The 23678-nt window shown below is 53.3% G+C and overlaps 5 protein-coding genes across 5 annotated transcripts; 2 read left to right on the top strand and 3 right to left on the bottom strand.

The window, feature by feature from the left end:
* Positions 1-473: 473 nt before the first annotated feature.
* Positions 474-3065, top strand: M421DRAFT_59554 (uncharacterized protein; the record flags this gene model as incomplete). The annotated part of the gene is made up of 1 exon (XM_033595693.1): positions 474-3065. A coding segment is annotated over one exon (2592 nt), but the record flags the coding sequence as incomplete, so codon positions are not given.
* A 759-nt stretch (positions 3066-3824) lies between these two features.
* On the top strand, positions 3825-6054 carry M421DRAFT_381387 (cytochrome P450). The gene is made up of 3 exons (XM_033589861.1): positions 3825-4343; positions 4408-4757; positions 4809-6054. The coding sequence occupies exons 1-3, from the start codon at positions 4260-4262 to the stop codon at positions 5929-5931; spliced, it is 1557 nt and encodes a 518-aa protein (XP_033450195.1). The 5' UTR covers positions 3825-4259; the 3' UTR covers positions 5932-6054.
* A 3385-nt stretch (positions 6055-9439) lies between these two features.
* On the bottom strand, positions 9440-10347 carry M421DRAFT_59497 (uncharacterized protein; the record flags this gene model as incomplete). Its single annotated transcript, XM_033595686.1, has 4 exons — positions 9440-9611; positions 9659-9846; positions 9901-10191; positions 10243-10347. 4 exons carry the CDS (start codon positions 10345-10347, stop codon positions 9440-9442), a joined length of 756 nt encoding a protein of 251 aa, XP_033450194.1.
* Positions 10348-13428: 3081 nt separating this feature from the next.
* Positions 13429-14141, bottom strand: M421DRAFT_413843 (uncharacterized protein). The gene has a single exon (XM_033590460.1). It carries the CDS (start codon positions 14051-14053, stop codon positions 13595-13597), a length of 459 nt encoding a protein of 152 aa, XP_033450193.1. The 5' UTR covers positions 14054-14141; the 3' UTR covers positions 13429-13594.
* Positions 14142-15988: 1847 nt separating this feature from the next.
* On the bottom strand, positions 15989-21744 carry M421DRAFT_418985 (uncharacterized protein). Its single transcript, XM_033591962.1, has 4 exons — positions 21129-21744; positions 17503-20904; positions 17106-17457; positions 15989-16967 (listed from the first exon to the last, which is right to left on the bottom strand). Exons 1-4 carry the CDS (start codon positions 21525-21527, stop codon positions 16267-16269), a joined length of 4854 nt encoding a protein of 1617 aa, XP_033450192.1. The 5' UTR covers positions 21528-21744; the 3' UTR covers positions 15989-16266.
* Positions 21745-23678: the final 1934 nt, after the last annotated feature.

The raw sequence follows: 23678 nt of genomic DNA, 5'->3' as shown, positions 1-23678 counted from the left end.
AGTGCAAAGGCATTGAGTTGCCCGGCGTTAATGAACGGCCAGCCACAGGCACAGGTCACTGGCTTCGGCACGATTTCATGGATTTTCAATACCTCGCATCTTATTCATGTCTTTCTTTACTTTGGTGGAACGCTGCTTTGTCAGACGCCTGGGTCAACTTCTCTCGTCAACTTCTCTCGTCATCTTCGTCATTGCCATCGCATGTACGTAACGTCCCCTTCCTGCCGCGTACTAGTCGGCATGCTTACTTTCTAATAGAGAGATGGCTTCCTTACAATCCTTCTGCCTTTGAAGTGACGAAGATGATTGAGAGGACTGCCTTTGCAAATTGATGTACCCAGTGCTTTCAGCGTTGCCTCCTGTAGTCATTCACCGCTCCGCACTGCTGTTGTTGTCGACCGCCACCATTTCACGTTCTCGTAGGCTTGCATCAAACCAGCTGCTAACGTTCATGCACAGTAGGTACAACGTTCGACGACCAAGCTACGCTCGATGTCGATGCGCTCGTCAACGATGACGAGAACGAGCCTGTGCGTCGCCCGCTGGCAACCCCTCTGAGCGGACATTTCTTCGAGCAGCCTCGGCGATCGACGCCTTTGATACCGCCAGGCTTCACTGCTCCAGTTATCTCCAGAGCCCTCGCCGATGAAGCTGCGTCGCGTCCGGGCTCTCGCCCTGGTTCCCGTCCCATGTCGAGAACAGCCTCCTCCACTATCGTGCCCGCTGTACCCGTCGTTCCCATGACGCTGGTGAAGCCAGAGTCTCCTGCGAAGGGCAAAAAAGGCAAGCAGGCTGCAAAGGCCGCCGAGGCAGCTAATCCCACTCCTGCTGCAAGCTCAAAGACTGTGCCCGCGACGCCGACTAAATCGTCCCTAAAAACCTCTGCCGCGAAAACACCCACTGCGGCCGCATCTTCGAGTAAGATGGCGGCGGATGTGGCGGTGAAAAGGTCAGAGGTCAAGGACAAGAGACCGGCGCCGGAGACGCCCGCAAAGGTCACAGAAAAGAGCAAGGCAGCGAACAAGAAGGCCGAGAAGGGTCCAGCCGAAGATGCCAGCCGTAAGACTACCGCCAAAGAGACTGCCGATGTCTCGATTGCCCCTGGAATCCCTACTGCAGCAACTAAGAGACAGCATCCTGGCCAGCTCGACATTCCTTTGACCAAGATTGTAGGAACAGAGCCTTCGCCTATCACAAGTTCGCGCAAAGAAGAAACGCAGACGAAGACCATGCGGATCGTCCCCTTTACAAAAGCCACCTCAGTACCTGCAAGCCCGGCTGTTGCGGCACCTTCGCCCATCAAGCACACCGCTGCACCACGTACACTGAGACTGGTATCGACCCCAAAGGCCGAGACACCACCCGCCGTGGCTGCTCCGACTCCTCCTCTTCCCCATTTTCCTACCGTGGACAAGCTCAGGTCGCGTCAGGCGAGCATTGCGTCATTGAACCAGCCCGGCACTCCGGCCAGCGAACTGATCTCTGACACGGCATCAATGACCTCGGATATGATCTCCCGGGCAAATTCGCCACCTCCATCAAGTAGTATTGTTGGCTCTGCGCCTGTGAGGAAAATTACCAAAGCGCAAGCTAAAAAGAACCGACAAGAGCGCAAGCGGCAAGAAGAAGAGAAGGAGAAGGTAGAGAATGGGTCGGATATTGAGGTTGTGCAAGCTCCGATCATTGGCCGCAAAAAGAAGGCCAAGAAGCCATCGACAACTCCCAAGCCAGTGGCCGCCATGGCCTCGGCCATGAAGGAGGCTGCAGCGAGGAGCCAGCCTGCATCGCCCAGGAGTGCCACTGTGGAGGACGAGCCACTGGAGACACCAACAGTTGCCTTAGTCAAAGCACAGTCTGCGCATAACTCTACCAGCGCAACCCCTGAGCCCGAAGTGCAGACTGACGAAGGAAGAGAAAGGCGTGAGCCCAGTGCACAATCCATCCTTAATGATCTGCAGAAGACTGGCGACATCAATGTCTCTGCTTTGGAATTCTTCAAACCACTTTCTTCGACCCTCACACATACCTCTCGGACACCTCATTCGGCTGCACCTACGTCTCCACCAGACCAGAGAATCCACTTCTCACAGGCTGACCTCGACGCGCTTGCAAAGAAGAAGCCTGTGCATCTTGGTGGGGATAAGGACAAGCCTGACTCCCGCACTCTTATCACACCGAATGGAAAGTTCCTCTGGGGCCTCACCGCCGAACTGGAGGAGCGTGCGCTCTTTCTCGAGTCCGAGATCGAGAAACTCAGCGGCTACCTGCGCTTTCACCCTTCGTTGCACACGGCCCAGCACAACGCCGTCCCATACTCATCCTCAGACATGCTCCCTGCCATCGCCACTGCGCTTAAGGAAGCTGGCAAGAAGATGCCCAACTCGCCGACCAACACGCTTACCTTCGATTACAAGACCTACACCCAACACCTGCCGCCTGTTACAGAATTCACTCACCAGCCCCCGCCACCAGTCCAGCAGCAGACCCCCGCTGACGCAGGCGTATACCTCAACCAATTCGTCCTCCCCGCGACAGACAACCCGCCGCCGAACCACCCGCGCCCCGAAATGGCAGCCGTAGGCGGCACGCCTGGTAGCGGGACAAGCCAGATCAGCATAGCCTCGTCGGGGCAGCAAGGCACGCTGTTCGAGCGTGCGGCGCGCGCCCTCGTCGAAGGCGGCGCGGTGGGCAGCACCGACATCGATGGCGTGGCATCCCTATCCCCCGATAAGGACGGCGGCGTGTGGCTCTCTGGGCTGCAGGGCCTGGTGTCGGCGGGGATCCCGTCGATCGGGTCGCTGTACGAGAGTGAGTCCACGGACAGGTTTTTGCGGGACCTGGAGCACCTCGGCTGGGACAGGAGGGCGGCGCGCAACGTGGAGAATTTGGGCGCGTATCTAGATAAGGGCAAGCCTGTGGGTAGGGGGGAGGGCAGGGCTGTGCTCGGGCTTGAGGAGGCGGAGAGTGTGCTTAGCAGTGCGAAGAAGGAGCAGGATAGTCTCGAGAGGAAGTTGGGCGCGCTTGTTAAGCGGAATCGCAAGGCTGTGTTGGGGAATGCGCGGTAGAGTTTGTGCGATGGGGAGAGGTGGCCATTGGCATGGGATGGGGGGCGGATATGATGCTATTGATACAAGGATTGGATCAGGTACCGCGCAGGTAACGCACCAAGTAGCATACATGCATACATACATATGCAGATCCTCATCCTCATTTTCCATCTCATTTCCGATCGCATCATATGACCCGTGGAAGAGCAGGGTGCAGAGGAACAGTGAAACAGCGGCGCAGAACATGACGATGAGAGGAGGACGTTGATGGGGTTGTGGGTGAGCCTTACCTATGAGGTGGCTGGTGCTGGTGGCTCGAGTTGGCGGGATGATGCGCGTGCGAAGAAGAAGGAGAAAGCGCGGAAGCGGGAGGTGGAGAAGACTAAGGTCGTGAAGGATGATGGTGAGATGGGTGGTGACCAGCTGGTGATTCAGCTGGGTGGGCCAGGTGGCTGAGCGCGACGAGGGGGGAGATGGAGAAGACTATGTGCGCAGGCTGGGAAGACACTGGCAGGTGAGATGTGTACGTTCCAGATGTACATATCGACATCGAATTCTGCATGTTGCTGTGAATGGGGTCGTCGTCAACAGCTGTATTCTGATATCCCGGACATCTCGCATCAAATCAACAAATCCCTACCGCGGTATTGTTGACTCATTTTCAATACGATGCAGCGAGTTGAGTGCTTTCATATATCGCGATTGGTCTTTGGTGGTGTTGGGGTGTTCGAGGAAAATACGCGAAGGAAAACACAACGTTTGCCATGCTCGTCCCTTGGAAGCTTGTCCCTATAACTCTCCTAGGTATTTCTCTTGACCATCCGATCGTCCGTTGAGTGCGGTCATACTGCTCTATCACCTGGAGCCCGAGGAGTCCGACAAGCCAATGGGAGCGATGATGTTGCAGTGCTGCGGGTGAGAGGACTCCACTTCCCGAATGGCCGTTCTATCGCTGCCGCATGGCGAACCTGACCTACTACAACGAATAGCGGCTTGATTGCATTACCCGGAACCGCACCCATGCTCCCAGACAAGCATTGAGCAGAGCTTGACTCGTTACCCCGCAGATGCGAAGGTCGGCAGTGCCTAACGGTGGACCTGGGCAGTTCGACGGCGATACTGAAGAAGCACATGGAGTCCTTCATCTGCAGCCACCTTCGACTCTGTTCATCGACACTCTCATAGTCTGCAGTTCCGCTTATTCAGTCAATCATGTTCACCTTCAACGAATTCACGATACGCTCCCTGTTCCTCATTTCAACTGTAGTGCTTGCTTCATGTTACTTTCTGCTCGTCGTAAGTACAACTGTTACAAAGTTGCGTGATTAGCCTTTGTGACTCATGCTCACGATAATGATAGTGTACACGTCGCGTTTTCTTTAGCTCTTTACGGCATATACCTGGTCCTTTCGCCGCCCGCCTGTCCAATCTGTCGCTGGCGATTGAAGGAGTCAAAGGTCGCCGAGTGTATGTACGTCAGCTTTGTGGTACCGAAACCTTCTCCGAGATGCTGATCATACTTGACACCAAGGCGCTTGATGAGTTGCACAACAAGTACGGCGATGTTGTACGTGTAGGGCCCAACGAGGTGTCCATCGCCAACTGGCGACACCTTCGAGCAATCTATGCCAGCCCGAAAACAGTGGAGAAAGATCCTGCTTTCTACGCGAATGCTTCGTTCGTTGGCAAAAACAATATCTTCCAAATGGTGTATGAACATGCTGTAGGCTTGTAGCGCAACACCCGTTGACCAATGAACAGCAACCCTACTGAGCATGCAGCGCGCCGCAAACTAAGCAGCCCTCCCTATGCTTTGCAGTCCGTAAGCAAGTTGGATCCCTTGATCCAGCAGAAGGCAGACGATCTTGCTCATCGCCTGGTCACCGAGGCTAGTGCATCAACAACAAACACTGCCGACGCTTACAAGCTATGTGGCCTCTTCAGCTTTGAAACGATCTGCAAGGCGGCTTTCGCCAAAGATTTCGAGGGCTCCGGTGGTGCCGAGAGCTCTCTTAAGCTCTTGCGTGCAATGGACGGCAGTGCCCCCACACTTATCCTCGATGTCGTGTTCCCGTTTCTCCGCCCTACTGGCCTCGGCGTCAGGTTGCCAGGAGTCATCGGCGACGCATATCGAAGTCTTCGATACTGGGAACAGCAGTCCAGGAATATGGTGGATCACTTCCTTGAGAAGTCATCCTCTGATGAGAAATATCTGCTCTCACCAATTGCCACCGGCATTGATGGTTACCTGGGACGGCGTTTGACCCACGAAGAGCTGGTCGAAGAAGCCATGGGTTATATGTTTGCTGGCAGCGGGACTACATCGTCAACCATGACGTATCTACTGTACGCGCTATCGCTGTCGGAGAATGAGCATGTGCAGCAGCGGCTGTACAACGAAATCAACGCTGTGCCATCAGGCGACATCAGTGCTCTCCGTCAACACCCTTATCTGAACGCCGTCATCAAGGAGACACTTCGCCGGTTCCCTACGATCGTATCAACCTTGCCACGAGTCCTTCTAGAGCCTTTACAAGTAGACGAGTACCTCCTGCCCAAGGGCACCGTGGTCGGGATGCAGAATTGGATCCACCACCGTAATCCTGACGTGTTCCCGGACCCTGACCGATTCAACCCCGAGCGCTGGCTCCACAGCACTGAAGCGATGGAGGCTTCTCTTACACCTTTCGGTATCGGGCGACGAAACTGCATCGGTCAGAATTTGGCGTGGGAGGAGCTCTATTTAGCTGTCAGCGCGGTCATGCGTGCTGGGCTCAAGCTCAGACTTGGCCCGGAGATGGCGCACTGGGAGATGGAGATGGAGGATCGGTTCAATATTGCACCGAGAGGCCGTCGGCTCATGCTTGAGGTTACTAGGAGATGAGGGTGTTGGGGGGGGGGGGCTTCACTGCCGCGTATCATCTACCGTTTGGCCGTACGGCAATAAAAAGCTCGATTCCAAGTGGTTTCGAGATACCTGAGTCAACACTCGGTGTACCACTCTGACCATAGATGCTGGACGGCTAAGGCTGGAACTTGTGACTGCATCTTGACATATCTGGAAAGGCAGTCAAAGCTGAAGATGTGGACGGAAGGCGTGATAATGATTCGACTCGCGCTTTCGCTGTTCGCTGGACTGTCTGATTTAGTCTTGAATTAATGCAATCGTAAATGATTTCTATCACGTGAACCGAAACCGAAACTGGCACCACTATGGTTATTTGGTTGAGCCACCTAAATGAATTACCGTCACAATTCTGCTTTCTGCGAGTCTCCGATCGCACGATGTATTAACTATCACTACTCGAGCTGCCGTGCCTATGTCAAGGATTCCAGCCGTCCCAAAAGGGTATGTGAAACTACCATGCTCCATATGTCTTTGCTTGGAGCTACTTCTCGAATCCCCGTTGTCTTGCTATATTGTCCTGATCGCCGTACTCACATCAAGAAGTTCTTGGCCAGGTACATGTCCAGGCTCGACCTTTCTCTCTATCGTTCCAAAAGAGAATGGAAAGTTGAGGGTTGTTCAGCTGCTAGACTGAAGTATCAATAGCTATTCCTTGCTCAATTCCTGTCGTCTCTCTGCTCATCCATTCATTTACTTGCATAGCCTCCATGTAATATCTACATGTGCTTACAAGGATAAGGTCGCAAAAGTACGTTCAAGGCGCTATTCACATCATGTTTGTATCTTACCTGTGTGTCTGCTAAAAGAAGAGGACCATTTTGCCTTACTTTTCAATTTAAACTTGGTACCAACATCTCAAATACTGTGGTATCATGTATGGACCCGCTTACTGCAAATTTGTTTATGTTGAATGCTCTACATTCTGGCCACCTATGGTCGTCGTCCTCCCGGAAAAATTGATGCATATTTTCCCTAAAAAAGCGTACGGATGTGCTAAAAGCAAACAATACAGCATACATCTCGTTCGTGATCATCAAGGTACATTGCCAGATCATCTCAATATTCGGTTAATGAGTGAGAATCATCGTTGAGTTCCACATATCCACGTAAGTGAGTCTATCTTTCAGCTCTGAAACAAAAACTGCAGATTGCGACTTCTTCCATTGTTCAAAACCCTCTTCCGAGCTCATCAAAACGAGTACTACAAGGCCCATATCCCACTGTCGCGACTTCTGCTAAATTCCATCTGCACTATCGTCATATGGAGGCGTTTTCTGCCTTGTAAATTCAGCCAAAGGCCATGTAAAGTGGCCAACTGCTTACCTCTGTCTCGCGCTGTTCAAGTAAATCTCTCAATACATGAAAGCAAGCCACGATCAACCTATGTCGGAAAGCTCGGTTATGGACGACAATACGCTGGACAACTTAAAAGCAAAACCAAAGCCAAAAGATACCCTCCACTCATCCAATCATGTAACCAAAAAGAGCAGCAAACAAGCCCTATATCCGGGGTTTTCCTTGACTGTACGCTGCCAAACCAGCTCGGATCCGGGAACGCGAGTAGGACTGCGATCAATATATAAACCTCTAACGGATGCAGTGAACCTTCTTCATTACATTCAGCTCTTTTTTCTCAAAAGTGGCGAATAAGAGTCCACAACCTGCCCTGCGTCTTCTCTAAAAACAAGAACAGCTCATCATCAGGAAAATGCTAGACATTCATACGCCTGTCCCTTCAACATCTGTGCCAAAATTATCTCCAAAATCAACGAGGTTACCCACTATGACGCAAAGAACACAAGTCCTAGTTAAACAAGGTCATGGCCGTCCAGCGAAGCAGTCAACGTACCAAGCCCGAGGCCTAAGTACTACCAATGTTCTATTTTCCAGGCATGGTCCAGAATCTAAATTCAGGCACCGATAATGCCATGTGCCCCGTCGTCTTCTTCTGTCCACTTTCCAAAGCGGCCTTTGTGCCTACATATGTGCAAAACAATCGTTGCGTATAAAGATCTATATCCGGCTCGGATTCTTTGTCACTAAAACCATATTCGGCACTCTCCAAAGCCACAAGCAAGATCTTCATCTTCTACGAAGTAGCTGTGGATGCCTTGTCAAAGGCTACACGATGACCCGAATTCCCGGAGTGCCTCTGTCCTGGGGGCAACTTAAAAGCTGCATCATCTGAGCGATGTGTGCCCTTGTGCGGCGCCAAAATATCAAAGGAACTGAAGCAAAAGTGTCACTGCAATGTTCAAGGTCTTGACTGCGTTGAATCCTTATGATTTACTGTCCAAACAACACGTCAGAAGATGCCCTCATGGGCTGTAGCCCGTTTTTTCGCGCATTGTCGCACTAGAGAACAGACTGCTCGATATGCGCAACGCTCTCATTACAATGTTAAGCTCCATGCGCGCCTCGTCTCTACTCTACACCTGTCTCTCCTTACACTGTAAAATGTTTCCGCTGCGCCTCATGTGCCGCCGTGGTGGTTTTGTCGAAAACGCGCCACGAGCCGTGTTATGGCTGGACTGCGTCTGTTCTGGTATCAACTCACGAACCGATCGAGCGCAATGTTATATGCGCTTGTTCCTGCTGCCCAAAATGTCAAAGAAAAATACATGTGTGGAGCAGCAGTGCCTTGGCATCTGAATGCTTGGAAAAGGGACACACATGCCATGCCACTTCTCGCTATGCAGCATCAGAATTGCACTGAGAATATTCTGATGTGATGATCTCGATCCCCTCGAAATATAAAACTCTCGTCGTCCGTCCTGCTCTTTACCCGGACCAACCATTCCTCCCACCATGAAAAGAGTCGCCGAGATCTGATATGCTGAGTGGGTGTGCAACGCTCAAGATTTCTCTCAAAAACACTCGAAATAACGATATTTTTGGGCTGCTTCGTCTCTGCTGAATGTTGGAATATCGCTGAAAATGAATTATGGCTGGTTGGTAGGGTGCCTGAAAATATGGAATACCCACATGCAACAGCCGACGACTTGATGGTGGCGCGCGGGAACGCTCCTGAATTGAACGAGGTAGGATCGTGTTGATTGCGAGCTTCAATTTGATCGCCGTCGTAACATGACAGACTCTCGAAAGCCAGCGCGTGAAACGTACACCTGGTCATTGTCATCGCTCTCGCTATCATGTTAAATGGCTGTCCCGCGATGCAAAAATCGTCAATTGCAAGCTCAATGCGTACATACCGCACAATCAACCGCTCAAAACCACCAGACAAGTAGCAGAGGGGTATCATTAGGAAGCAGAACTACCAGTTGCCAAGCCACAGACTCGTAACAATAACGCGCATAATAATCATATGCCAACGTACGCCAATCGTTCCGCCGTGGAAACGCACCAGCACCAAACAACGCTCAAAATGCGATCATTCCGCCGTATGCCAAAGTACCGTCATTACAATCTCATGCAAGTTGTCATCTCGCCACCCAGAATCAGTGGGTGCGAGGAGGTAGATCGGCTACCGCTGGGGCCTCGACATCGAGGGACTGCGCACAGAATTCGAAATGCTCTGTCTGCTTTGGAAGGACGCAATGCTCATCATATCGGGGTCTCGTTCAGGTGGCTCATTCTGGTACTGGAAGCCGATGTGCTTGTAGCCGTTGTCCCAGGCTGCGACGCGGGAGAGGAGCCTGTCATTCGTTAGAAGGGTTTGAGCACTGAGGGATGGGGAACGTACTGGTCATCGGGCTCAATGTCCATTTCGGGGATGAGCTCATAGTCGCCCTCGACGGGCAGATAGTATGCGCTGGCGGTGATGCCGAGGGCTGTGAGGACGAGCAGCGAGAAAGAGGCGGTGCACATAGACCAGGAGGAATCGAGGACGAAGCCGGAGAAGAATCTGGCGTCGTGGTCGAAGACGTATGACTGCTGGATATTAGTATGTGATCCGGCAGTTTCGATGAAATGAATGGAACGCACCACGATGGCCATACCAGCGCCTTGGATGATGGCGCTGAATACCAATACTCCTACTACTACGCTCCATCCCTGCACTCTTCTTTGTACGCCGCCTGCTACGATGACAACAAAGCTGACCAGCGTGCACAGCTCCACTACCACGCCGAAGCTCATCAGGAACCCAACAGTGCGCCACATGTTGCAGAAGGAGGCATCTTTGTCGCAGTCTGTGGTACGGGGAAAAGGGACGCAGTGCCCTGTTTTCGTGGAGCAGCGTGAGTGGAGACCGTATGAATATTCTCTTTCACCGTTCTGGTGCGCACGTTAGCAATGCGAGGCGGCAGTGATGAACAGACAGCTTACAGGACGGTAAGACACCCATCGCGGCATGGCGATGCTGGCAACTGTCATCGCAGTGCAGACCAGCGTGAACAGCAGGCCCACGGTGTATACGCTCCTGCGCGTCATGATGGCGCAAAGTGCGATCTCCTGGGTGGTGACGATATAGAGGTTCTCGCGGGGTCCGTGGTGGGGTAGACGTGCGCGATTATTGTGTAGCTGTCTCAGCGATACACGCTGTTGCTTCGGCTGGTGGTGATCGCCTGTGCAGAAGTCACGCAAGCAGGCAACGAAACGGGGCCGCGAGCACTTTCGGGATGCCGGGGGGCGACTATAATCCTCGAGGATCCTGGACAACCTGCCGGAGGGGTGCAGGTTACAGGGCAGAGGCGTGCAGCTGCAGCATGCTGTGAGCAATATGTAGGCGGTTCGGGGGAGGCAGCGTGGAAAAGCTTGAGTATTGGTACGGCAAGCTGGGTTCTGCGCTACCGAATCATGGTCCCATGGAGACCACAGAATCATGACGGCATGGGGGTCGGGGCGCTAGTCACATCATCCCGCGGCGCTCACCGCTGGGATTTTCGCGGGCTCTTTGATAGCGCGTAGCGCGATGTGAAAGAGTACATGAATCGCGCTGTGCGCTCGTCATTTCCACCGTTTCTGGTCAGGCCTCGGTCAATTGCTGTGCTGGCTGACGGTTGCTCCTGCCATATTGTTGCGGTGATTGTTGACGCCGTTGCCAACTTTTGTGGCTTGACAACCGTGCGTAGCCTGCGCGCACATCTCCGATCTCACGATGTCTCGAAATTGCACCAGGCAACATCCCAGCCGTGTCGCCAGCTCACGCTTCTCATTCCAAGGTCCTACAGATGCTCACTTGCTTTTTCCGAGTTTCGTGAGGCGCAAATGATCGTCCAGCTCCGCAAGCCCACATGAGCAACTCGGACCGTCACACTGTGCTCTGCGTTACATGCCAGCCCCCAATTCGTGGCCAAGTACGAACTGGGAAGTACCGCGACGCTGTTGAGGTCTGCGACAGTCTGCTTTGAGCGATCATGCCTCGAAAGAAATGTCTGAAGTGGTCACCAGACCTCGCGGCGATAAGCACACCACCGAGTGCCAGATACGCGAGATGTGGGCACGTCTGTCGCGCGAACACGTGGGGTCTTAAATGCCAAAATGCCATGCTGGAACATGGCATTCCTTACATCACGCCAGTGGATCGTGATGTGGATCATCTTCAGAACATCACGAATGTCGACCGCTGACACCAACTTCACGCTTCCATCACCTGCGTCGCTGCACGACTGCTGTCCACGGTGTTGGTAATCGTTCAAAGTGCTTGCAGCGCGATATTGTTGCAGGTCTTGACGGCTGCCTACCTTGGCAGGTGGCATCGACCAACGATTCCCACTTGATAAGAGCACGTTCACCGCCACCAAACGGCAGTAACAGAGCCGAGCGAGGCGCACGCCAAATGAGTTGCAAGCCGAGCAGCGCAAATGATGCGGGGAATCGTTTCACGCAGCAGGCTCCATCGACGACGTGATGTTGCTGATTGGCTCATGTTTGAGCACACTGATAAGCATTGCGGTTTGATTGGATAGCAACAATACACAGCTTATGAAGTTGCATGTGTTGAGGCGGGGTGCGTGAGTGCGATACCCTTACCCTGCGCCGTCTGCGCTTGTCTGCGCGACTGTGGCTGCCGACTCGTATCGACTTGATACTTTTGAGGACTTCACCGATGAACGAGGGATGCCGTGAATCATTATCTCGACAATGCGCAGAGCCTTGAAGCGCTCGACGAACTTCTTCCTCGACCCGGACTGTCTGTCATAAGCGCATGCTCGATAACTACAATTCCACACACGCAAGATCAAGCAAGCACACGACACAACGGCACAGCGAGCACACCATACAGCAGGGCACCGCGGCTGTTGAGGTTCGGGGTACATGGGTGTGCATTGGCTTCCCCTCCTTTCCCGCTGCACTCACCCTGCATCCGCCCCATGCCGGAGCAGACCAGACCACCTCCGTGGACACTAGGTCTTCCGGTTCGACGTCGCTGCACGTACGACCATGATAGAAAGAAATGAAGTTGGAGTCGACTAGCGGAACGCGTTGTGCAGGACATGGAAGCGGAAGCAATCTCCAGGAATATGTATATACAACACCCGCCGATGTGCCGGACATCGAACATGTACCTACACCGAACCTCTGATCACGGGCATTGTAGAATCCGTGCTGCAAACATGCGTGCAACCCCAACGGATTTCGGGAAAACAAGACATCGCAGAGCTCCAAGGTCTTCTCGTCACTGATCTCGAGGCTGAAAAGTTAGAGTCTACAAATATCATGGACTGCAGCAAACTCATCAATTAATCCGCCACTACTCGCACATCATGGTAAGCCTGCAGCAAACTAGCCAGAGAAACACATACACAGCCGCAGAATCGGCGTCGACGCGATCTATAAATAGACGCACCGCAAAAGTAGAACGCACCTTCCAACCTCGGATCTTTGATTTGTCTTTGCTCAGGCCTAGAGATTTGTATAGGCCGTAGATAGCTGTGCTTCGATTATGGTTGCTGTCGCGGTCTTGAAGCAGAACATGGAGTCCCTGCTGCCAGCTTTCAGTAGAAAAAACAGGCTTGGACATAACAAGATACACAGCTGCAGGCTTGCTTTTGGTACACAAAACACGACAGACCCACCGCCAGAGCAGGACATATGCAGGGTTCCAGTTCATTTCAACAGAATGCTGGCTGATGGAGGGCAGATTAAGAGAAGGTAGAGCAAGCAGGGAATGTGCAACTTGGCATTGCAAGTCCTCAACAATCTTACACTGCAGGCATTTTGGGATTTGCTGTCGAAGAAGAGGAAGATGATGATGAGAAGTAAATTGCGTCCTAAGAGAGGTATTTGTAGCAGTACTACGGTCGAGCTGATACCATGGATACCACGTCCAACCTCTCTGCACATATCATCTTAGATTCTGATTTTCTTGGTACATCGTCGCTCCAGTCAGAAGCCGGAAGTATCGCTCGAAATGCTCTGCCTGCGCATCGCCCGAAGCACACAGCGAGGCTGAATAATGGGTTGAAGTTGTCAAACTTTTGAATAACAGAAGAAGCGGTGCCGCGCAGGATCATTGTATTGTAGGTGTTGAATTTTCGGAGAACAAAAGAGCGCAGACACGCTAAAACTGTGTGTTGCCTTTTGTTCACATTAGTCTTGCTGTGCATCTTTTTATGCATCAACCCTCGAGACTTTGCAGAGAAGATTTTAGGAAGGTAAGTCAAGAGTGCAGTGGGTATATACAGTGCCTCAGACATAGGGTGGAGGGTGTAGCATTTTGGGAGAAGTGTTTCGACTAGCCGACGCTGTGCTTATTGCCCAGGTCATGCCAGGGACGCATGTTGCAAATGATGGAGTCTGAAGATATAGATTTGTAGGCGACAGCGGCCACAAGAAGCACACCGCTTCTTTCGAATTTTTGCGTTGAATCTTCAGGTGAGAATATAGCACGGCAGACGGCTCTTCGATGATGCAGCAGCACAAGAACCGAGACCTTTTTCTGCGTACTAGATACTGTCGGAGGAAGAGAGGAAACGCAGATATCAGAGGCATCCACAAAGACTTTTGCGTACACAGCTTTTGCACCGGAAATTGTTCTTGCGAACCAGGGTTCGTGCGGAGATGGGGTTGCACAGTATGCTCTGGCTTTTAATAGATTGATTACCCGATCCTTTTCACAGAGAGGCATGACAGCGGAAAAGCGCATCTTTTGAGTGTCGATAAGAGGGTAGTTGCCGCTGTCGATAACGACCATGAAATGTATTTGTATAGGGTTCCAATGGACTTTCACCGGAACTTTTAAGGGATATGACTGAGGCGGCTCTCCTCTCAGCAGAAACAAGCATTTGGTATATTGACAACTTCTTTGGAACTGTATAAGAAGTCGAGAAGGGCGAGAAAACTCAGAACATGTGTTGTTGGCTTTTGCTGTTTCGCTCACATTTGGACCAGCATCGTCGCTTTTTGAGGCAATCACTGGAGGCTTGTCCCAGGGAGGGACAGTGAGAAGCAAAGATAGAAATTGAGGGAGTATTCATCCTAATTTGTAGAATCTCTCTGTGAGGTTAGGAGTTCTTGATTCGCCCAAATCACTACTTCAGTCATCGTGGACAAGTGGGGCCAGCCGCCTGCATCCTCCTCATCGTGGCGTCGTCTCTGGCGATATGGCTGCGCCCGCCAGAGTCAAACAAGACCCATCTCACGAGCCTGTCGTTCACGCAGAGAATCTGTGCTGCGACTTCAGCAACAAGAACTGTTGGCCACAAAATGCGGACAATGGATATTGGTGAGAAACTCGCGCTCCAGCGCCTAGGCATGCCCAACGAGGAGGTTTTGAAGTGGCAAAAAGTGCAAGCTGGGTACAGTATGAAATGCGATATAGCAGCGAGTCTAAGGATGTTTCGTGCGCATTGTGAATCTCACCTATCGAAAACTCGACTCATTCTAGGATGACTGCACTTCTCATCTGACTAGAAGCATAGAACTCAAGATGGCTGATAAGCCAAAAACCGTCTCGAATGCTCATTGTGCACTTCGCATGTGTGGACGTTTGAACGTACCGCTAACTCGCTGGCGAAAGCCCTCCTTCTCAGCCGAGGAGAAATAAAACTTTCTTCTTACTGACAATCAGCCTCCCTTCAACGTCTCTGTAACACGGAACAGAAGCAAAGTCTGCGCTGCATATGTCCTCTCATCGTGTTCGAAAGTAACGACGCATAGGTCATATCTCCGCGTACGAGGCATCTGAACCTCAACTCCGGCATTCTCGTTGAATCCGAATACTCTCATCGATTCATGTGTACCATATCAGCCTAGACTAAGATGTGAAAGTACATCCGCCCATTGTACGAGACTAGTTGCCCGAGAGCTCAAAGTAAGCTGGGCATGTGAGAGGACCATGCTCCGCTGAAATGAGATGCGATCAAGAGTAGAGCGAAAACCTCTGTGTGGCTTGCTCGATTCTCCAGGTTGTATGAAGTACAACAAATCTTCTGCATATCTCGCCTTTTAAATCTTACAAGCTTCATCTAGCCAACAAAATATCGAACGCGATGCCGCCATGTTATGACCTCCCTCTTCAAAACCCGAGTGAGGCATCATATGATGACCCAGCTCCGGCCCACTCGAACAAGATCTGGATGGTAACTGTCTCGAAAGACCGAAAAGTGCAATTCATGCGCTGCATGCACTGCATGCGCTGCTTACGCTGCTCCAACACAATTAAGAGTGTGTGGCATGAAGCAGCCTATTCGGGGCAATATCATATATCTCTCTGAGGAACATGATGATAGCTCGTTGCGATCAATGAGTCGCTGTTCTCCCCAAGGACCGGGCCGCTCCGCGTGGACGGTCCGAACCCCGACTATATTTCCGGCAGGACTCGTGACTCTCGGTTCATCACCAGACGCTGTGATATGGCCGCGGATGAGGTGATTGTTCAGAAGAGGTGATTGTTCAGAAGAGTAAGCTTGTAAGTTCTGCAAGCCTATTTCCAGGGCTAATGCCCGGTAAGTGGCCGTTCTGGGGTGTTGTGGGCTATTCTGAACACTTCTTCGTCGAGCTCATTACCCGCCTTGTCCTGCTGAACTACGACATGAAGTAATCTTCAAGAGCCAACGACCGATATACCCATGATGGACATAACCTGTTAGAAACAATTCATCACATGACGTAATCTGAAACACCTGCGCTCGATTCCCACCGCGCCTGATGGGGGGTTTATTTATAACCTTGCATACTACCCGAGCGAGGCTATTGCTATGAGAGTCACTACCCACGCCCCTGCTCAATTTCGCGCGCCATCGAGCCTCACTGCCGCAAAAACCCCCTGAGCGCACTCTCCACATCCTTCTCGTCCAACAGCGGATCCGCAACACCCGGCATCCGCGCAGAAGGCGGGTGTGGAAGTTGCGAGTACATCCTTTGCGGCGCACTCGGCACCGTCGCCGTCGAAATCGGAGTCGGAGTTCACGACGAACCTTGCTGCTGCTGCTGCTGCTGCTGCTGCTGTTGCTGCTGTTGCTGCTGTTGCTGCTGCTGTTGCTGCTGTTGCTGCTGCTGTTGCTGCTGTTGCTGCTGCTGTTGCTGCTGTTGCTGCTGTTGCTGCTGTTGCTGCTGTTGCTGCTGCTGCTGCTGTTGCTGCTGTTGCTGCTGTTGCTGCTGTGGCGGGGGAGGGAGAGGGTACATCTTATACTGGCTACTCTTGGCGTACAGACCCGGAGCCGAGGGTTTGTGAGCACCAGCAGCTCCGACAGCGGTGCCCAGGGGCCTGGCGCCCGTAGCCAGCGCGAGGGTGGCGTTAGTCGCGCTGAGATCTTGTCCCCTGCCCTCAGCACGCTCGCGATCGCGCTTCTTCTGCTGGACCAGCGCGCCCTTGACGCCGCGGAGGTACTTGGTCGCGAGGTCGATGAGTTCCCTTTTCTCGGGGGATCTCTTGAGCGCGGCCAGCATCTCGCGCACCTGCGTCTCCGACCTAATGTGTGGGCATGTGCGGCCGTAGCCGAAGTGGGCCAGGCCGCAAAGACCGCAGTGCTCGACGCCCGCGGCTTTGAGCTCACATGCGCCTGGAGGGTGGTTCTTGCGGCAGGCGGCGCAGATGTGGATGCTGTTTGATTGGGTGTGCTCGAAGGGCGAGCGGATGGGGAGGTGGGCGCGGACGAAGGGTTTTACTGGGGTTGTTAGTGGGGGTGAGGGTGGGGAGATGACGGAGATGATTGTTGGCTCTGCGGTGTCTTTCTTTGAGGACGTCTTTGTCTTATTGTACTTCTTGACGGCGATCGTTGGTTTTGATGAAATCGGCGGCTTACCACTGCTCTCTTTCTTGGGAGGCTTTGCAGGGCTGGCCTGCGAAGGCAGAGCGATGGGCTGGGCAGGGACGCGCAGCTGCTCGTTGCCCTTTGGTCGCGCGGGTGACTGCTTGACCAGACCGCTGACGTCGCTGGCCTTGGGGGCTGCGAGCTCTTGCTGCACGTCGCCTTCTGATGCCTCGGGCTCGACCTCAGTGTCTTCGTCGGAGTCGACATGGAAGTCAGTATCGCTCTCGTCGTCGGGGCGCTTCTTCTTGCGCTTGTCGATCTTAACCGCTGGCGGTGCGGCTTCCTCCTCGCTGTCCGCTGCCGCGGCGTCGGCCTTCTCCTGCTCGGTCATGTAGTCGACGTTCTGGAACTCGTTAGGACAAGTCGATGTATGGCGGTGAGTACTTACAACCCGAGCACGCTTGCCTCTGCCCAGGGCATGTGCGCGTGCAAGCGCGTCAGCAGCAGCCTGCGCGCGGCGCTCGTTCAAGATCTTGTCCCAGACACCCGGATCAGGAGCCGTCTCCTCTTGCACCATGTCAAGGTCGTCTTGCAGCGAGCCAGTGTCGTTGGCCCACACGCGTGCGAAACTGAACTGGCCCTCAGCAGAGTCATCGCCGGGGGCCGCGCGGGTATTCTCAATCTGGCTGCGGTCGAGCAGCTTCTCAATCGATGCGTCGTCATAATGGATGTCGCGGTCTGCTGCGTCGTCCTTGAACAGCTCGGCAGCACCGTACCTGAGGATCGATTCGACGTCGTGCTCTTCGGCATCCTCGTCGCCAAGCGACTCCACAACGACATGATCGAGCGCCATTTTCTTGCGGCCCATCTGCACAATCTTCTCTTCGACCGAGGCTCGGGTCAGCAGCTGGAAGCAGAGCACTTTGTTTTTCTGCCCGATGCGGTGGGCGCGAGCTATGGCCTGCAGGTCCTGGTGTGGGTTGAAGTCGGGATCCAGGATGATGACCGTGTCGGCTGTGGCAAGGTTGATGCCGACACCACCTGCACGTGTCGAGATGAGGAAGGCAAACAGCGGTGAGTCCGCCGCGTTGAACTGGTCGATACGCTTCTGTTTCTCAAGAGAGCCCATGGTGCCGTCGAGACGCTGGTAGGCCATCTGCATGCCGTCCAAGAAATCCTCGACGATGTTGAGCATGTCGAGGAATTGACTGAAGATCAGCACACGGTGCCCGCGCTCCTTCAGCTTCGGCAGCAGCGTCTCCAGCAGAGTCAGCTTTGCAGAGGCCTCGACGAGGTTGCGGTGAGAGACGGCGGCAACGTCGGTTCGCTCCTCGATCTCGCGGCTGTAGACAAAGGGGTGGCACAGGCACTTGCGCAGCTGCATCAAGATGTTGCTCAGATTCGCACGTTCTTGCTGCTTGAGACCGTTGTCTGACGTAAACAGCGCCTTCAGCAGCTCAGGGCTCTTGGACAGGATCGACTTGTACACGGTCCTTTGGAGATGACTCATCGATATAGGCAGGATGATCTGACCGAGAGGCGGCAGGAAGGTCAGCACTTGAGCCTTGGTGCGGCGGAGGATGAAAGGTCGAATCATGTCGTGGAGGTCCTTGATGTTCTCGGAAGTCATCTCGGCGTACTTCTCCTCGAGCTCCGCAGCGTTGATGGTGTCGTCCAGGAACTGCAGCAAGTTGAACAGCTCTCGGGCGTTGTTCTGCAGCGGTGTACCTGTCATGAGCAGTCGAAAAGGTGCCTTGACTGCCGACAGTGCAGTGTACAGCTGGCTCTTGTCATTCTTGAGACGCTGGCCTTCGTCTGTAATCAGGCCGGCCCAGTTGACGCCTCGAAGGAACCTCCTGCTGCTGTCGTCTGCGGCGGCCTCGTAAGAGGTAACGACGATGTGGCATCGGAGATCCTTGGTTCCGTCGGGATACAGCTCGTACTTGTAGGCCATCTCGCGAGCTAGCGAAGACCCAAAGTAGGCGACAACGCGCAAGGACGGAGCCCACTGCTTGATCTCGCGACGCCAGTTGGCACATGTCGAGTTTGGCACGACGATGAGGAAGGGAAAGCAGTTGTGTTCCTGCACGAGTGTGGCCATGAAGCCGATGACTTGGATGGTCTTGCCGAGACCCATTTCGTCGGCGAGAATGCCGTTCTTCAGCATGTACCACTGGTAGTACAGCCAGTTGAGACCTTCCATCTGGTACTTCATCAGCTCACCACCCGTGAGGTTGTCCGGCTGCTTCTCCCTCAGTAGATCCTTGAAGGGCTTGTCGCGGACTTTGTCGAGTCGTGACTTGAGGGGGCCTTGCTTAGGACACCTGATGTAACGTCCGGCTACCCAGTCGTTGTACGCGGTGACAAAGTCCAGCCACCGGTCGCCGTCTTCGGACGATGGCACCTGCTCCCAGACGGCGTCTTCGTAGCCAAGGCCCTTGTATTTGATGAGGGCCTTGCCGACCTCCTTGATACGAGCCTTGTCGATGTCTTCGGTGCTGACCTTGACAATGCTCGTGAACTGGACGTCGAGGACGATGTCGATGCGCAGATACTCCTCGGGAATAGCATCCTCGGTTCGCATCTTCGGTCCGTCCTCTTTCCTGAAGAAAGCCCTTCGCATGGCCGTCGCGCTAACACCCCATGTCCAGGCTCCAGAAAACCACTGTGCGCGGAAGTACGACTGCATCTCCCACTTGACGAGGTATTGCTTGTCGTCTTCGTTGACCCGCTCGCAGGGCGTGCCGGGCTCGAAACTCTCGACATCGGAAGGGCGCCAGGCGACAAGAGCTCCGACCTTCCTGTCGGCGGTCTCGTCGCACTCCTTGCACTTCCACTTGTTCGAGTACTCGCGGAAGCGGTCGTCTGCGAGCTCCTCGTTGTCGCAGTTGATCTCCATGGCGTATGGCGACAAGGGAGGCAGGTGGTGATAGTGCCAGGCGCGCAAGCACTTGGTGCAGCGGAAGAGTACGTTGCGGGAGTTGTTGATGAGCTCAGAGGGGACGTCGTGGACGGGATCCTCGCCGCCATTCTCCTCGCGCTCCTTCATCTCTTGCATGGTAGTCTTTCGGTGTCTGAAGGCGCTGCACGAGTCGCCGTCTTTCTTGCAATCCTGGCATCGTGCCAGGTTGGGCGCATAGCGGTCCTTCTTCTGGTAGACGTTGACGCAGCGCTTGCACTGCAGGACGAACCTCTCATCGCCGATTTTGGTGACGAGGTGCTCGCGAGAGCTGCGGTTGCCCAGGCAGTTCTTGTGGTACGCAAGGGAGCAGCCTTGGCAGTAGATGAGAGGGGCGACGTTGGGGCCATCGTAGCAGACTTCGCAGCCTTCGGCGTGGCGGGAGCGGAAAAGGTCGCCTCGGGGTAGGGTTTCGAATGTCTCTCGGACTACCTTGACCTGCGGGGCCGAGGCCTTGGGCGCAGAATCTGAGCGGTAGATGTCGTTCTCGTCCCTCTCGCCCATGTCGACGGTGGCGCGTGTTGACCGCTCAGACTGGCGAGCAGGGACACGCTGGACCTTTTCAGGCTTGGAGGCACGTGGACGTCCTCGCTTGCGCTTGCGGCCGGGCAGGACGTCTGAGCGCACGATGTCGTCCGAGTCGCTGGTCTCTTCCTCGTCGTCGTCGTTGTCGTTTTCGTTGTCGTCGTCGTCGTCGTCTTCTTCCACGTCATCGTCGTCTGAGGAGGAGATGCCGATTGTGGTGATGTCCACGAAGCCGTTGCGGTTCGGCCTCGAGCTTCTGGCGCGGAGCCTCATGTCGTCTGCGCTAGGAGAGGAGGCGTCGTCCTGCTCGTGGTTGTGGAGAGCTTCTGAACCACCTGGAAGCTCGAGTAGCTCGTCCAAGTTAACCTGGGGGTGTTAGAAGCGCGCGGTGGGCTGTTGTGTGGAGAGTGGGTAAGTGAGCTTGCAACCGGTTTAGGTTGTTGTGTGGAGAGCGGGTAAGTGAGCTTGCAGCGAATTTATACACATCTCTGTAACAGCGCGGTTAGATTGATGCTCCTTTACCTCCCGCTACAAGCCCACTCACCCACTCACCCACTCCCCCAGTGCTGGGCAGCAGCTATCTCGCTTACCTCTTTAGTTCGGCCTCCCACCAGCTTGACCACATAGCCGACATGGCGCCCGCGCCTGGTGGACTCTCTAACGATCCTCTCAACCTCCTCCTGTGGCTCGTGGTACGTGTACTCTTCCTTGTTTGCGACTGGCTTCGGGCGAACGTGCAGGAGGCGTCGGACCTTTGGCGGAGATGCGGCGTTGACGGCTTCGTCGCCCAAGCTTGAATCCGACAAGAGGGCTTCTACAGCGATAGAGACACGCTTGTTTGGGGCCGCTCGTCGCGCGGGCGATCGTCTTGGTGTTGAACGGCGCGGGGCGGGAGTGCCGCTTGCTGACTTGGTGGCATTTGCGCCGGAGCGTGTAGCGCCGCCTTTTCGGAAGGCAGCCATGAGCTGGGCAGCGTCGTCAGAGGACATGGTGGCGGTTCGAAACTCGGCGCTGCGACGCGTCCACGGTAGCGGGCGGAGCTTCGACAGCTCGATGCGCTCATCGAGACTTGTGTGTGGATTCGAACAGTGCGCGTGGCGTCGAAGTCCGGGAGAAATTCCAAGGATATGGCACAGGTCGCGACACAACTCCTGGGGACGGTGTGTGTGCGGCCAATGAGCCGGCTACCGCCGCGGTGGAGAGTGGTTGCCGCAGAACACGTTCAACGCGTGGTAGCGTGACTGGGCCAAGTACGATACGGTACCTACCGTAGTTAGTCAGCAGATGCGCGCCATCACCAGATGCGCCGAATCCCCCCATCACGCTTATACAAAAGTAAGACTCTACAGCCACCCACAATAGCTATTATCACAAGATTTCCTGGTGGACTACTTATTTAACCTATTAAAAGACACCTTTATATGTAGTCTTTTACGTAGGGCAATTTTGCGGCCATGGCTGTTGTACTTTGGTGTAGGTGTTAGGGAGCGCGCGTGCGCAACAGTACAACTACGCGTAGCTGCAGCACTACGCTTCTGCTTCTTTTTTGCTACAGGAGCTGTAGTAATCTCGCGCTTGCCTTTGTTAGCTCGTTGTAAGTCTTTTTAAGCCTTGCGAGCTTCTTTATCCTTGCGTCTTTGCTCTTTGCTCTTTGCGCGCATCAGTAGCTGCGCGCTCTTTCTCCTTTGCCTTCCTCCACGCTTCTGCATCCCTTGCACGCTGCACCTTTGCTTCTTCTGCAATCTTGTTATTGTAGAGCTTATTAGCCCTCTGTAGTTCCTTTCTCTTATCCTTTTCACACTCTTCTTTGTCCTTTTCCTCTTGCGCTTGCCTTGTGCGCACCTTGGCTTCCTAGAATAAGCAAGGAGTCTACATTATCTTAGGTCCCTAGTACTCTTAGTGTTGCAACAGAGCGAGTGCCTTGCCCTTACTTTGTCTGTGCTTCTTGTGAGCCAGAGCGTTGCGTAAGCCGCCATTTTCTGCCTAAAGGAGCTAGTTCTAGATAGCAATGTAGTAGAGTAATTGCAAGACAGCGTTTATATTATGTAAAGATGCCTTAATTGTTGCACACTTTGTTACTTAGTTTAGAAGCCTCTAATCCTTTCCCTTATAGACCTAAGCGTTAACGTACTCTATCACCGAGCCAGTCATATCACCAAACCGGTCAAAAACTCTTGGCGCGCCCAACTTATGTTGCGGCAACTTGAATTACTTGCTATTAAACAGTAATCCAGCGTACTGTGTACTCGCATTAGATTTAGAATCTTCTCCTGTATCTTTCTAACACGTTTAAGCGTTGTGCCCAGTGCCTCCACAGTTTCTACAGCGCTGTTAGGCTAAATGGGTCCTTTCTTGAGTATCTGCACCACAAGTCTTCTTTGATGGCTGAGCTGCTACAGACACCTCAGCAGCTACCCGTGATGTTGCTGGGCCGTACTCAAGTGTGCCGCCATGCTGAATCTGCTTTCGCTTGCGCGACTTCCTCCTACTTATAACTGCTAATTGCTCTTCAAGCTCAGTAATGCGAGCAGCTTGAAGCGCGTTTTCAGCAGCGCAGATGCTCTGTATAACTGTAACCCACTCCTGATCACCTGGCTGAACAAGCTTAGGTCGAGCGCGTCTCTCAGCGCCTGTGACGACCTTTATTGACCCTATCACGCCTAACGTACTCTATCACCGAGCCGGTCATATCACCGAACCGGTCACTTAAAATCCCACCAAAAAACACAGAAACCATACCCCTGCATCTCAATAACTACTTAATGGAATCTTCTAAAAACTTCAGAATAGAGCTGCATCTATACTAATAAAACTATTTAAAAGTCTTAGACTAATAGCTAGTATAGATGTTGAGATAGCCTGCAGCTACCCCTGTATTTCAGTATCTTCTAAACAACATCTGCAATATAGGGCTAAGCACTCTAAGACTTTTAAACAGTCTTATTAGTATAGATGCAGCTCTATTCTAAAGTTTTTAGAAGATTCCATTAAGTAGTTATTGAGATGCAGGGGTATGGTTTCTGTGTTTTTTGGTGGGATTTTAAGTGACCGGTTCGGTGATATGACCGGCTCGGTGATAGAGTACGTTATCTAGAACCTAGTCTTATCAAAGTTGTGCACGTTGTTGTTGTGGATGCTAT

Source organism: Didymella exigua (genome assembly GCF_010094145.1).
Source record: "Didymella exigua CBS 183.55 unplaced genomic scaffold M421scaffold_9, whole genome shotgun sequence".
NCBI classification, from domain to species: domain Eukaryota; kingdom Fungi; phylum Ascomycota; class Dothideomycetes; order Pleosporales; family Didymellaceae; genus Didymella; species Didymella exigua.
Note: the sequence above shows the minus strand (reverse complement) of the source record. Positions and strands in the feature narration are given on the sequence as shown.

What these genes read in the sequence shown, in the direction of transcription:
- M421DRAFT_381387 (XM_033589861.1), top strand. Translation starts at nt 4,260, where the DNA reads ATGTTCACCTTCAACGAATTCACGATACGCTCCCTGTTCCTCATTTCA. An exon ending in CATGTTACTTTCTGCTCGTC is followed by an intron (nt 4,344 to 4,407) that starts GTAAGTACAACT and finishes CGATAATGATAG; the next exon opens with TGTACACGTCGCGTTTTCTT. An exon ending in AACAATATCTTCCAAATGGT is followed by an intron (nt 4,758 to 4,808) that starts GTATGAACATGC and finishes ACCAATGAACAG; the next exon opens with CAACCCTACTGAGCATGCAG.
- M421DRAFT_413843 (XM_033590460.1), bottom strand. Translation starts at nt 14,053, where the DNA reads ATGGTCGTTATCGACAGCGGCAACTACCCTCTTATCGACACTCAAAAG.
- M421DRAFT_418985 (XM_033591962.1), bottom strand. Translation starts at nt 21,527, where the DNA reads ATGTCCTCTGACGACGCTGCCCAGCTCATGGCTGCCTTCCGAAAAGGC. An exon ending in GAGGCAAGCGTGCTCGGGTT is followed by an intron (nt 17,458 to 17,502) that starts GTAAGTACTCAC and finishes AACGAGTTCCAG; the next exon opens with AACGTCGACTACATGACCGA. An exon ending in TCCCAAGAAAGAGAGCAGTG is followed by an intron (nt 16,968 to 17,105) that starts GTAAGCCGCCGA and finishes TAACAACCCCAG; the next exon opens with TAAAACCCTTCGTCCGCGCC.